At 41.1% G+C, this 12,113-nt stretch overlaps 1 protein-coding gene across 1 annotated transcript in view; it reads right to left on the reverse strand.

Annotated features, from left to right (window-relative positions):
- Window positions 1-2,282: 2,282 nt before the first annotated feature.
- GLDC (glycine decarboxylase) overlaps window positions 2,283-12,113 on the reverse strand; it is a 96,607-nt gene continuing 86,776 nt past the window's right edge. Inside the window, exons 22-25 of the mRNA XM_061200411.1 lie at window positions 8,397-8,492; window positions 5,213-5,385; window positions 3,536-3,616; window positions 2,283-2,988 (exon numbers count right to left, since the gene is read on the reverse strand). Coding sequence (XP_061056394.1) covers window positions 2,845-2,988; window positions 3,536-3,616; window positions 5,213-5,385; window positions 8,397-8,492 — 494 coding nt within the window. The 3' untranslated portion in view covers window positions 2,283-2,844. The remainder of the gene's footprint in view (window positions 2,989-3,535; window positions 3,617-5,212; window positions 5,386-8,396; window positions 8,493-12,113) is intronic.

The raw sequence follows: 12,113 nt of genomic DNA on the forward strand, positions 1-12,113 counted from the left end.
GTGTCCCCTGCATTGGCAGGTGGATTCTTAACCACTGCACCACCAGGGAAATCCTTCATGGGGTTTTCAGACTGAGCTGGGGCCCTTCCCCTCTATGACACACAGCTGCAAGGCGAGGGTTGTTCCAGGAGTGGCCTGTGGCCTGTCCCAGGGCTGTGAGAAGGCCAAGGGGATGCCCGATTCACAGGATGTATGTGTGTGTCTACATCAGACTCCTCATCTTCAAGAGTGCTCAAAAGGTATATTCTCCATAACATTTTGTAGGTACTTAATGCCCCTGAATTGAATAATTTAAAATGGTAAATTTTATCACAAGGTGGGGGTGAGGGGGAACTACACAAAGCCTGTCCAGAGGCGTGTCTCCAAGGCCTGGCATTTTTGTACTTAGCTTTAATAGAACCCTCACAGCATGCATTGGGAATACTGGTTTCCATGGCAGTGTCCCTCTTTGAGATCAAGGATCATTCCTTCATTCATTCAATTTATATTTGTTTGTTGAACACATACGATGTGGAAGACCCCAGCTCAGCACAGGTAATCCAATGATGAATGAGATATGGTCCCTGCTCTCAGAAAACTTAGTTTAATGAGGCAGACAAAAACCAAGTAAACAGAATAATTACTAACTGTGCAAAAGAGTGTAGGATAACAAACTGAGTGCCAAGCTAGAAAATAAGACAGCCCATTTCATGGAGACATGCAGAAGACCTCCTGAAGAGATGCTGAAACATGAAGAACAAACGGGAGCCAGCAAAGCAAAGGTGACGGGGACAAGTGCTCCAGGTGGAGGATACCACACGGGCAAAGACCCAGAGCAGGGAAAGATGGCACAAGCCTCAGGTGAATGCATGAGCGACTTAATAGTGAAGACAAACAGTTTACTTCAACTCTCTAAATCACCTGCTTTTGCCCCTAACATATTCCAGGGCAAGCAGTGGATGACCAGCTGTGGAAACAACTTGGGCACTCGACCATTAACACTTTACAGTCTGATAAGAAAGAAAAGACTTGCTGTTCACTCTGATGGTTTGTTTACACATGCTTGTCCTTCCTCAGAAGGGGCTACTCCATTCCCTGATGGTCAGTCTGTGTTGAAAGCCTGGTTTCCAGCTCAGGAAGGGCAGAGTCTCCAGGTGTGTGGTGACCACGGCAGTGTGGTACCCAGTTTACACCGGTAGGAACTGGAGTTGTTCAGCCTGGGTTCAAATTCTGGCTGTTCTTTCTCATCAGCTGTGTGACCTTGGGCATCTCTCCATACCTTCCCCCTCGTATAAAAGTGGAATGTTGTGAGGCGCCAATGAAATAATAAACACTTAGAATAGTACCTGAGAAGTACTCAACAGATATTAATCATTTAATTATTATGTAAAAAAGGAACCATGGATCCCATCACTTCGCTACTGCTTAGTTAGGCTGAAATGAACAGTTCTACAAACTTTTAAGTGTGAGAATGAGTAGACCGCTTGCAGAGCATTCAATAGAGCACGCAGACCTTTCGTCCATGTCACTATCATAATAGCTTGAATAATGGTTGGTTGAGTAACAAACAAGGAACCAAGTAGTCAGGGTTAGAGCAGATGCTCCATAACTTTTGGGGAAGAACATATGAAGCATTTGCTATTTCTAGGGAAAAGTTATTTGTGGCAGGCGTGCTAGTTGCCTACCTGAAACTCATTCTTCTCCTTTTCTTCAGTTAACAAACTTCTGGTTTTCTTTGGGGCAGTAACATGCCCAGGTAAAAGACCTTCTCATACTCCCTTGCAGCTAGGAGTGGCAATTTGAAACAAGCCTGGCCAGTTAAAAGTAAGCAGAAGTTACTGGGTGGAACCTCTGGGAAAGCATTTCAAAAGCAGCTGACTTGGATGGAATCTGCCTTTTGTTTTTCCTCCTTTTTCCTGCCTAGAATGGGTATGTGATGCCCAGGTATGCAGTAGCCATCTTAAGACCGTGAGGATGAAGACTATATGCAAAGGGGGCAGAACAGGAAGACTGAAGACTACCCCTTGGCTTATTACCTCTGGACTTACTGTTAAATGAGGAAAAATGAACTATTTAATTAAACTGCTGTGGTTGTTTTTCAGTTATATGCAGCCAAACACAATTCTATCAGAAAGGGCTAAAGTGGCATTCACTGCTAACCGAGACATACAAACTGTTTCTTTAGCCAAAGACACAACTAATAATGTAACGGTTCTGCTGGGTTGGGTATTCTCATTATCCTTCGAACTCCTCTGAAACTAGGGTACATGGGAGTTAACATTGGAAAGTGGACCAAGAAGGCATTCTTCAAATTGCAATGCTTTTATTAGAATATTATTAATTGCAGATTTTTAAAAAACTACACACATGGAAAAAGGAGAACACTCAGAAATACTATTACAGATTAGGCAAATTAGTAGGATGAAAAAGATTTCTTCAGTGTATACAAAATGTAAACATTTGCCCTGGGATTTCCCACAGATGGCACAGTCCACAAGGACTTATTTGGAATAAAAATATGTCTATCGGATCTCCAGTATAGTCTCTATACTGCAAACTTGCTACATTGAAGTTAAAGTTACTAGCACACCCCAAATTTTCTACGCAAAAAACTAAGTGGTCCCGATCAAGGCAACTTGAACATCAACTGCTACATGTGAAAGCAGAGGCACCAAAGCAAATCAATCTTCCAACAATGAGCTTCCACTCACTATGCTAATTGTATTTACATTTACCTTGAGACATGTTACAAAAATATACACAGTATATAAAACCCCTACTTGAGTCTGTGGTGGAAAGTGAAACATTTCTTTATCAGGCACTCCAAAGCCATTAAATCAGTCACTTGAACTTAGGGAGAGAAGACTAAGAAGAGGCCCTCTTCTGTTCAGAAAATGGAGACTCGTAAACATCCATGGGTGGGCAGGTACAAACCAGGTGCTGATCTCCATAGATGTCATCAATCCGGGCAATGGTTGGCCAGAATTTGTTTTCTGGTTTCACGAAGGGCTGCAAGGGACAAAAGACAGAAATCTTCCGGGATATTCTGAGAGGTTTCTCTCGGTGGGGAAGAGGAAACTGCAATGATATTCCCACGGCCTGAGGTACCATTAGCCCAACAAGTACTCAAAAAGTATAAAAAGCTAAAATCCAACCTCCTTCATTACTGTCCATCCGAATCCCCCTGTCCCTACTCTGCCGAGCATACCACAGAGCACCTTCACCTAAGAATCAAAGGGGAGAAAGACTGCATTTGGGGCCATCTCTCTGTTGGATGATGGTAGAAAACATCGATCCACTTGACAGGGACTCCCATTTGGTCTTCCTGCACTGTGCACCCTGAGGATTCCCAGGCCCCTGGTTGGCATTCTGACTCTGACCTCAAGAGCTCTGAAAGCCAATTCCTGTGTTCTGCATTGTTCTGCAAAGGTGTCCTACATGTGGTCACTATGGTGAGGAGACAGCAAGAGTGGGAGCCCCTCAGAGCAGGTGATGGCCCCTCATACACACATGAACGTGGACCAGCTGGCACATCCAGTTTCAGAGGAGAACTTACGAGTGGGAATGCTGCCACCTCTCTGGAATACGGCCGATCCCAGTGGGAGGACGTGACGCAGGTCAACGAGTGTGGAGACATCTGAGACAGAGACATGGATGGGAGAGGGGTCAGAGCAGAACACTGCCTTTTCCTTCCGCACGTCACATCAACCAGTGAGGTGATGGAAGCCCATGGATGGAGGGTGGTGGTTTTGTTACAGTTTGGGGGGAAGGAAATTTTGGTAGGAAAATTTTTATTGTGAAATATTTTAAATATCAGAAAGTTATAGTAATAAAATAAGCACCCAACATAAATCAACATTTTTGTCATATTTCTTAACCTTTTAAAACAAGAAACATTACAGATACAGTTGAAGCTGCCTGCATATCCCCTTTCCATCTTATTGCTGGCCCTCCTCCCCAGCGATAACCACTACCTTGAATTTGGTTGTCACAATTCTCATCATGTTTTTATACTATTACTGCATATATTAATAAACTGCATAGAGCCTAGTTTGGTACGCTTTTAAACCTTATATCATCCTGTGAGTATTATCCTCCACTTGCTTTTGTATCTCAGTATTGTATTCTTTAGATGTCTATTGCTATTTTTTAAAAAACTGCCTAAACCCTGAAAGAATCCAGAGAAAAGAGAAATAATAATGAGAGCAAATCATATTATATTCCTCCACTACCCTGTCAAACTCACACTGAGCACGGTGCTGGCCTTCTCCCACCAGCCATTGGCCCCAGCCCTCCACCTTCAGCTGGGCAGCTCTGGAACTTGTCTGAGCTCCCCTGAACATCTCATACTCCTCTGGCTTGAAGCCATAACAACAGAACCACAGCCTTCGAGGTATTCTCAATTCATGATCCCTCAGCTTAATAACGTCTGGACCTAATGCAGAACTTAGAGCTCCGACCAGATATAAAAGGAACATATTTTGGAAGAGGCGAAGTAATGCCTAACAATTTTTTTTCCAGTGTAGACCATAAACATGGTAAAACATTCAGGCCAAGTACCATTCTGGTTGTTCTAAGAGATAACTACTCCAATAAAAGAATATCTTTATCCAGAGTTTATAAGGTAAATAATCTCAGGAGAGTGCATCAAACAGAGACACAGAATGATAAGACTTCTCCAACTATATAGGGTCCTTCAGCCTCTGCTCCCTCCTTTGGAAGCCAACTGGGTCCTTGTGGGGTAAATAGCTCCCGCAACCACCAAACGCATACATAAAGTTAAAACATATCAGAAATAACCACATTCGGGGCTTCCCTGGCAGTCCAGTGGTTAAGACTTTGCCTTCCAATGCAAGGTGTTGCGGGTTCCATCCCTGGTCAGGGAGCTAAGATCCCACATGCCTTGTGGCCAAAAAACAGAAACAAAACAGAAGCAATATTGTAACAAATTCAATAAAGACTTTAAAAATGGTCCACATCAAAAAAATCTTAAAAAAAAAAAAAAAGAAAGAAAGAAAAGAAATAACCACATTATACTTGAGTAACCACTGTTGTGTTGATTCAAGAAGATTTAAACTTCCAGGTAATGAACGTATAGTCTGCTCAGAAGAATGGCCTTATTCTAGGCAAGAATATCATCTTCCAGTAAGACTTCAGAGGTTGCCGGCACACCATCCAGACACTGTTTTCTACTCTCTGAGATATTTTAGATAAAGTACCAGTGCCTACGTACCTTCAGTGGATTGACCCTGGGGTCGATGCGGCCCTCCTCAATGTCGGCGATTTCCTGCCGAATGCTGATCATGGCATCGCAGAACCTATCCAGCTCTGCCTTGTCTTCCGACTCAGTGGGCTCAATCATGAGAGTGCCTGCCACTGGCCAGGACATGGTAGGGGCATGAAATCCTGCAAAGAAGATGGAGGAACTTGTGTCACTAACTTTAACCTCCCCAATTTGGAAGACGAGACCCTCCCCATCTTATAGTTTATCCCAAGGAAAATAATCTGATAAATTTGCTACCGTATATATCTAGGGATTCATTTTAGCACTATTTATGGAAGAAAAGCTTAGGAAATAACCTAACATCCAACAATAGAGGATTGGTTACGCAAATTTTACTGGGCTTCCATACAATAAATATGCAACCATTCTTAGTATTTAAATGTATATTTGTTAATATTTTTGAATGTTTACCCAACTTAAGTGAAAAAGACAAGCTACCTAATGATACTGTCTCGTTTCTATTTTTAAAATGACAAAAGTATTTATATATATACACATTTATATATGTGTGTATGTGTATATATATACATACACTTTATATATGTATGTATATTTTAGGAGGGAAGCTGCTTTGAAGAATAAATACTAAAATTTTAACAGGGTTATTGCCAGAAAATGAGACTAGGGTTTTTATTTCACTTTGTTTTAGAATCTTTTTATAATGTTCATGTATTACTTTCAGTTAAGAGAAATTAAAATATTATAGCCTACCAAAAGTTAAATAATGAGGTAACAAGCATTAAGGAGGCTGGGGTGAGTGTTACTGTCCCTATTTTACAGATGAGGAAACTGAGGCTTGCCCAGGATGTAGAAAGTCTTCACCTTTACACTGAATACAGCTGAAGGTATTTCTATGTTTCCAAAAGCTTTCACATGTTAAGATGAATCGACAAGACACATGGTCAAGAGAGAGATTTCATGGTCAAGAGAGAGATTTCATGGACAAAAGCCAAAAACAACTTTTTCCCAATTCTTACACTTTTTCCTGTGAAACTTTAAAAGATGAAGAACAGCTCCCAGGTTGATATTTCTGTCAACTAAGTTGGCCCTGGAGGGCAATGGTTCCCAATTCTGGTGTGCATCATTACGTGGAGTCCTTTATAGAGTCATGCCTGCATTCTTTAAGGGATTGTCTTCTCAACATTTTATTATAAAATTGTTCAAATATACCGATAAGTTGAAAGGACTGTAGAGTGAACACCCATACACATTCTACCTAGAATCTACAATGATGCTCTGTTTGCTTTATCACATAATCTAGTTATCTATTCCTATCACATATCTAAGGCATCCGTCTTAGTTTTGATGCATTTCCAAGCATGTTGCAGTCATCAGCACACTTCCCCCTTGAACACTTCAGCATGCATATTATTAGCTAGAATTCAATATCTGAATTCAATATCTGTCCCCATATTTTTGTGATAGTTTACTTATTGCGAAATACACAAATCTTAAGTGTACAATTTAATGAATTTTGACAAATGCCTACAACTGTGTCACCCAAATCAGAAAGGGATTTCTTTTTTAAACAACAAGCTGATCTCATTACCCATTAAGTCTGACCTCAATTCCATGTGTGAGCAAATGCAGTATTTTCTGCTGTAGTGGTTCCCATATCTGGAACCATCTGAGTTGTCATGGAAACATGGATTCCTGGATTTTAACCCTGATTCAGGAAATCCAAGGTATGAGCCTTTAAAAACTCATATCAGAATCAGGTTAAGTTTGGAAATCTCTGCCGTATGGCAGCATGCCCCACACTCACCTGATAGGACTCATCCATAGAGTGCTTGTAAACACAGATTACTAGGCCTCACCCCTAGTATAATCAGTAATTCTGATTCAGTAGGTGATTTAGACCCAGAATCTGTGCTGTCATTTTCACTGTTGTTTTTTTTTACTTAGCCATTCATTCATTCTCTCACTTATTAAGCACAATTGTTCTGAGTGCCTCCTATGTGCCAGGCACCTGGACAATTCTGGGCTTAGGGCAAGCGTAGCCATCACTCTATCAAACATCAAAATATCAAGGTTGTAGATAGAGCAGAACTTGGAAATACTGGGCAGTAACCTCAAATACCACTTCCCTCCTACCTCCATCCCCCAGCTCCCTCCCTGCAAATGCTGCTGCAGTCAGATGCGGGATACAGACCACACATCTCAGAAGGGAAGCCTTAACCTGAATCAGCCATCACTCAGCCATTGCCTGGGAAGTTAAGTCAGGTCATAGGAGCAGCCAACAGGAGATTTTGAGGTAATTGCTAATTTCATTAATGAAAACTGTCTCTGGTTTTCCCATTTATTATCAGTGTAACTCTACATAATAAGATCATTTACGAGAGAAGTGAGTCACACACGTGGGACTCCCGTTATGATACGGTAGTAAAACTATTAAATTATTAAAGTTTTTACATTCCTTATTAAAAGAAGTCATTCAAATCATCTTAAAATTCAGATAGGACTCCACATCCATCAAAAGGCAAAGTTCTCCCCAACTTAGCCTTCCTGAGAATTGAAGGTTCTGTGATGTTATTAATAATGTCACTAAGAAAATGTATTTTAATAAGGGCTGTGCTGAGTGAACATCCACTAACAACACACAGATAAAAGACTTCACAGAAAATCACATCATCTCTGTGAAAACAAGGTGCACCTATTCCTTCATCTCTATAAGCAGCTGAAACAGCTATGCCACGACTGAGGTGGCTATAAAACTCAAATGCCACTCATCTTTTCTAACACTCCTACAGGATGCCTGCTTCACTTCCTTCACTTTCATGGACCTCTCTGTTTACCAGGAGTCGGATAGGTGGAAGGATTTACCAGAAACATGGGCAGAGAGCAGCAATCATTTTCTTTGGGATTTTTAACTTTGTTAACTATAAAGACTTCTTTACCTAGCTGCTGATGGATTCAAGATGCATGATTTAATATCTTTTGAAGGACGGTACCAATGGAGTCATGGGGAAAGCTTTTTCTCTATCCACAGCCCCCAGATCCCCATTTAGCCTGTGGATCAGTTTACTGTGGTACCTGAACATTCAGTCTGTGGTCCATAGCCAGCATGGGCAGCTACATGAATGTCAAAAACCCAAGTTCCCCTACAAGGGGTCACTCCCGGGAGACCGCTCACCATAATCCTGAAGCCTCTTGGCCACATCGACGGCCTCAATATTTGCAGACTTTTTGAAGGGTCTTGTATCCAAAATAAACTCATGAGCCACATAACCTGTTGAGGAAAATTATTTCAGCTCAAGATTAACATCAGCTTGTTGTTTTACCCAAGCAAATGAACAAATAAACCAGCTTTTTAATGCATATCGTTGAGGACCAAGAAACCATGGGCATTTGGTAAGTTTATAGTTGACAACAAAGATTTCATCTGCTCTTATTACGTATAAAAATTGTTAACATGTTGGGCCGATTATGTCCAGTCCTCGGTGCTCAACACACCCATGAGCCAGGAGGCTGGTGGGAGGTGGAACAGGAGCTGGAAGACTTGCTGAGATCTCTGGGGATGAGACCATTTCTACTCAAAGGACCTAAAATCTACTTGCAACAGTTAAACATGTCATCACGGGCCTGATCCTTTTATATAAAGTATTTCTAGAGTTAAAGGTACATTGACACCCTTTTCAACAACATTGCTCCCAACATCAAATAACGGTTTCTTCTGTGTGTGTGTGTAAATACATACTAAACATATCCATAAGACGCAGAATTTTATTTGATTCTTCAAAGGGGCTTTTGAGGTTTTGGTTTCAGGCTTCAGGCTGAGAATTAGAAATAAGGGCTGTCAAACAGCACACCACAAGTGGCAAGGAGCTGATGAGGCCGAAGTCTTGTGGGGGTCAGTTCACTTTTTCTAATTTGTAAACCAATTGCCTCTCTAGCCTCAGGCTGCCATCTCCCCAGCATGACTTGTTGACCACCCATCCAACATCTAGAATAAACCACAGAGTAAGTCAGCATTTTCTTAAATAGAACAACATTCCCGGGAGCTTCCCAAATTCCATGGCCCACACAACTGATGAATTTCCTTCAAAGAAAGTATCTACTCAGGTGAAAATAACGTACTCCTTCTTAACCCGCTATCCTGACCCTCAGCAAACAGTGAATCTACTTACAGATACTTGGAGCAGACATAACTCCTCGAGCCTGAGAAGAAAAGCTCCAGTCATTAACAGCCCCTGAAGATCTAGTATGTGAACTGCTCTGCTTCTTGTGTGATGAATACATATGAAGAGATTGGCTTTGTTTGAAAACAAAAGTATGAGAACCTGAGACTTTGAATATACTGTCACCGCATATTTTTAAAACAAGCTTTCTAACCGTGATGAGGATTCAATTGTAAGGAGTGTGGTTCAAAAGTAGAAAGGTGTATTCAGAGGTAGATAAACTTAGACCAAAAAAAAGTGCCTAAAAGAAATGACCAGCTGGAATGTTCAGGGGGAAAATCATGACATTATTTAAGTCCTCATCAACTATTAATTTCAGGAATGCTAAATGCCCTACGACACTACCCCATTTGGGGAGCCCAACCTCAAGCTTCGACCTTTCTTTTCTGAGGCTCTGGCAGCCATCCCAGCACCATGACAATGACTCTAAGAAGAAGGCTAATGGAGCTCACTGCTCTGAAGAACACTCAGCCATCGGGAGGGGAGGAGGAGACGGACACACAGTGGGGAGGAGTCTCTCTTGCTGGCGGGCAGACAGCACAGTCTTTCAAGCAGAGGTTCAGTAATAGCTGAAAGGCCGCATCAAGCCAAGCCCAGCCCAGTGCTGCTAAAGCAAGACTTCATCTGCAGAGGCCCCCGCCACAGCCAAGTGGTTTGGGAAGAGCTCCATTTTCAAAATGAGGTTCAGATGTTATTTTCTAAGTCCATATTCTGATACGTTCAAATGGAAACTGTAGTGGGATTTCAGCATCTCTCTCTCTCTCTCTCTCTCTCTCTCTCTCTCTCTCTCTTTACTTGAGGCTGAAAAGGGGTGAAATTTAAACTTGGTTGTTCTTGGAGGCCAGATTCCAAGATGTTCATCTTTGTTTGCAGTTTTTAAGGAGAAAAGATATACAAATATATGGCATATGGTGAGTCAGAGTAATCTGAAGTAGAAATTGTATAAACTGATCAGTGCAAGTTTTAATTTTCAGTGAGTATGTGTTTCCTCTGGGCCTAACCATGACTATAGCTGAGAGTCTGAAATGATAAGTTGAAGGAGCAAGGAAAGAAGAGGGGTCGGGGGGATGATGGAAGAGCAAAATAAAAGTGGCTTAGCTCTAGACAGTATGGTACTGGCACAACAACAGAAATATAGATCAGTGGTACAGGATAGAAAGCCCAGAGATAACCCACACACCTGTGGTCACCTAATCTATGACAAAGGAGGCCAGAATATACAATGGAGAAAAGACAGCCTCGTCAATAAGTGGTGCTGGGAAAACTGGAGAGCTACATGTAAGAGAATGAAATTAGAACACTCCCTAACACCATACACGAAAATAAACTCAAAATGGATTAAAGACCTAAATGTAAGGCCAGACGATATAAAACGCTTAGAGGAAAACATAGGCAAAACACTCTTTGACATAAATTACAGCAAGATCTTTTTTGACCCACCTCCTAGAGAAATGGAAATAAAAACAAAAATAAACAAGTGAGACCTCATGAAACTTAAAAGCTTTTGCACAGCAAAGGAAACCATAAACAAGACGAAAAGACAACCCTCAGAATGGGAGAAAATATTTGCAAATGAAGCAAGTGACAAAGGATTAATCTCCAAAATATACAAACAGCTCATGCAGCTCAATATCAAAAAAAAACAAACAACCCAATCAAAAAATGGGCAGAAGACCTAAATAGACATTTCTCCAAAGAAAATATACAGATGGTCAACAAACATTTGAAAAGATGCTCAACATCACTAATTATTAGAGAAATGCAAATCAAAACTACAATGAGGTATCACCTCACACCAGTCAGAATGGCCATCATCCACAAACAATAAATGCTGGAGAGGGTGTGGAGAAAAGGGAACCCTCATGCATTGTTGGTGGGAATGTAAATTGATACGGTCACTATGGAGAACAGTATGGAGGTTCCTTAAAAACTAAAAATAGAACTATCATCTAGCAATTCCACTCCTGGGTATATATCTGGGAAAGATTAAAAACTAATTCAAAAAGATATATGTACCCCAATGTTCATTGCAGCACTATTTACAATAGCCAGGACATGGAAGCAACCTAAATGTCCATCAACAGACGCATGGATAAGAAGATGTGGTACATATATACAATGGAATATTACTCAGCCATAAAAAGGAACGAAATTGGGTCATTTGTAGAGACATGGATGGACCTAGAGACTGTCATACAGAGTGAAGTAAGTCAGATATCGTATATTAACACATATATGTGGAATCTGAAAAAAACTGGTATAGACAATCTTATTTACAAAGCAGAAATAGAGACACAGACATAGAGAACAAACGTATGGATACCAAGGGGTAAGGGGCGGGGTGGGATGAATCGGGAGATTGGGATTGACATATATACACTACTAGGTGTAAAATAGATAACTAATGAGAGCTTTGTATAGCACAGGGAACTCTACTCTATGCTCTGTGGTGATCTAAATGGGAAGGAAATCCAAAAAAGAGGGGATATATGTATACATATTGCTGATTCACTTTGCTGTACAGAAGAAACTAACACAGATTTATAAAGCAACTATACCCCAATTAAAAAAGAAAGAAAGAAAGAAAGAAAGTGGCTTGGCTCTAAGCTTGGAACATCCCCCCTCCCAACCCCTCATGTGTTAATTATCTTACAAGGCTGAAGATGACATGG

The sequence above is a fragment of the Eubalaena glacialis genome, chromosome 9 (genome assembly GCF_028564815.1).
Source record: "Eubalaena glacialis isolate mEubGla1 chromosome 9, mEubGla1.1.hap2.+ XY, whole genome shotgun sequence".
Classification (NCBI taxonomy): Eukaryota; Metazoa; Chordata; class Mammalia; order Artiodactyla; family Balaenidae; genus Eubalaena; species Eubalaena glacialis.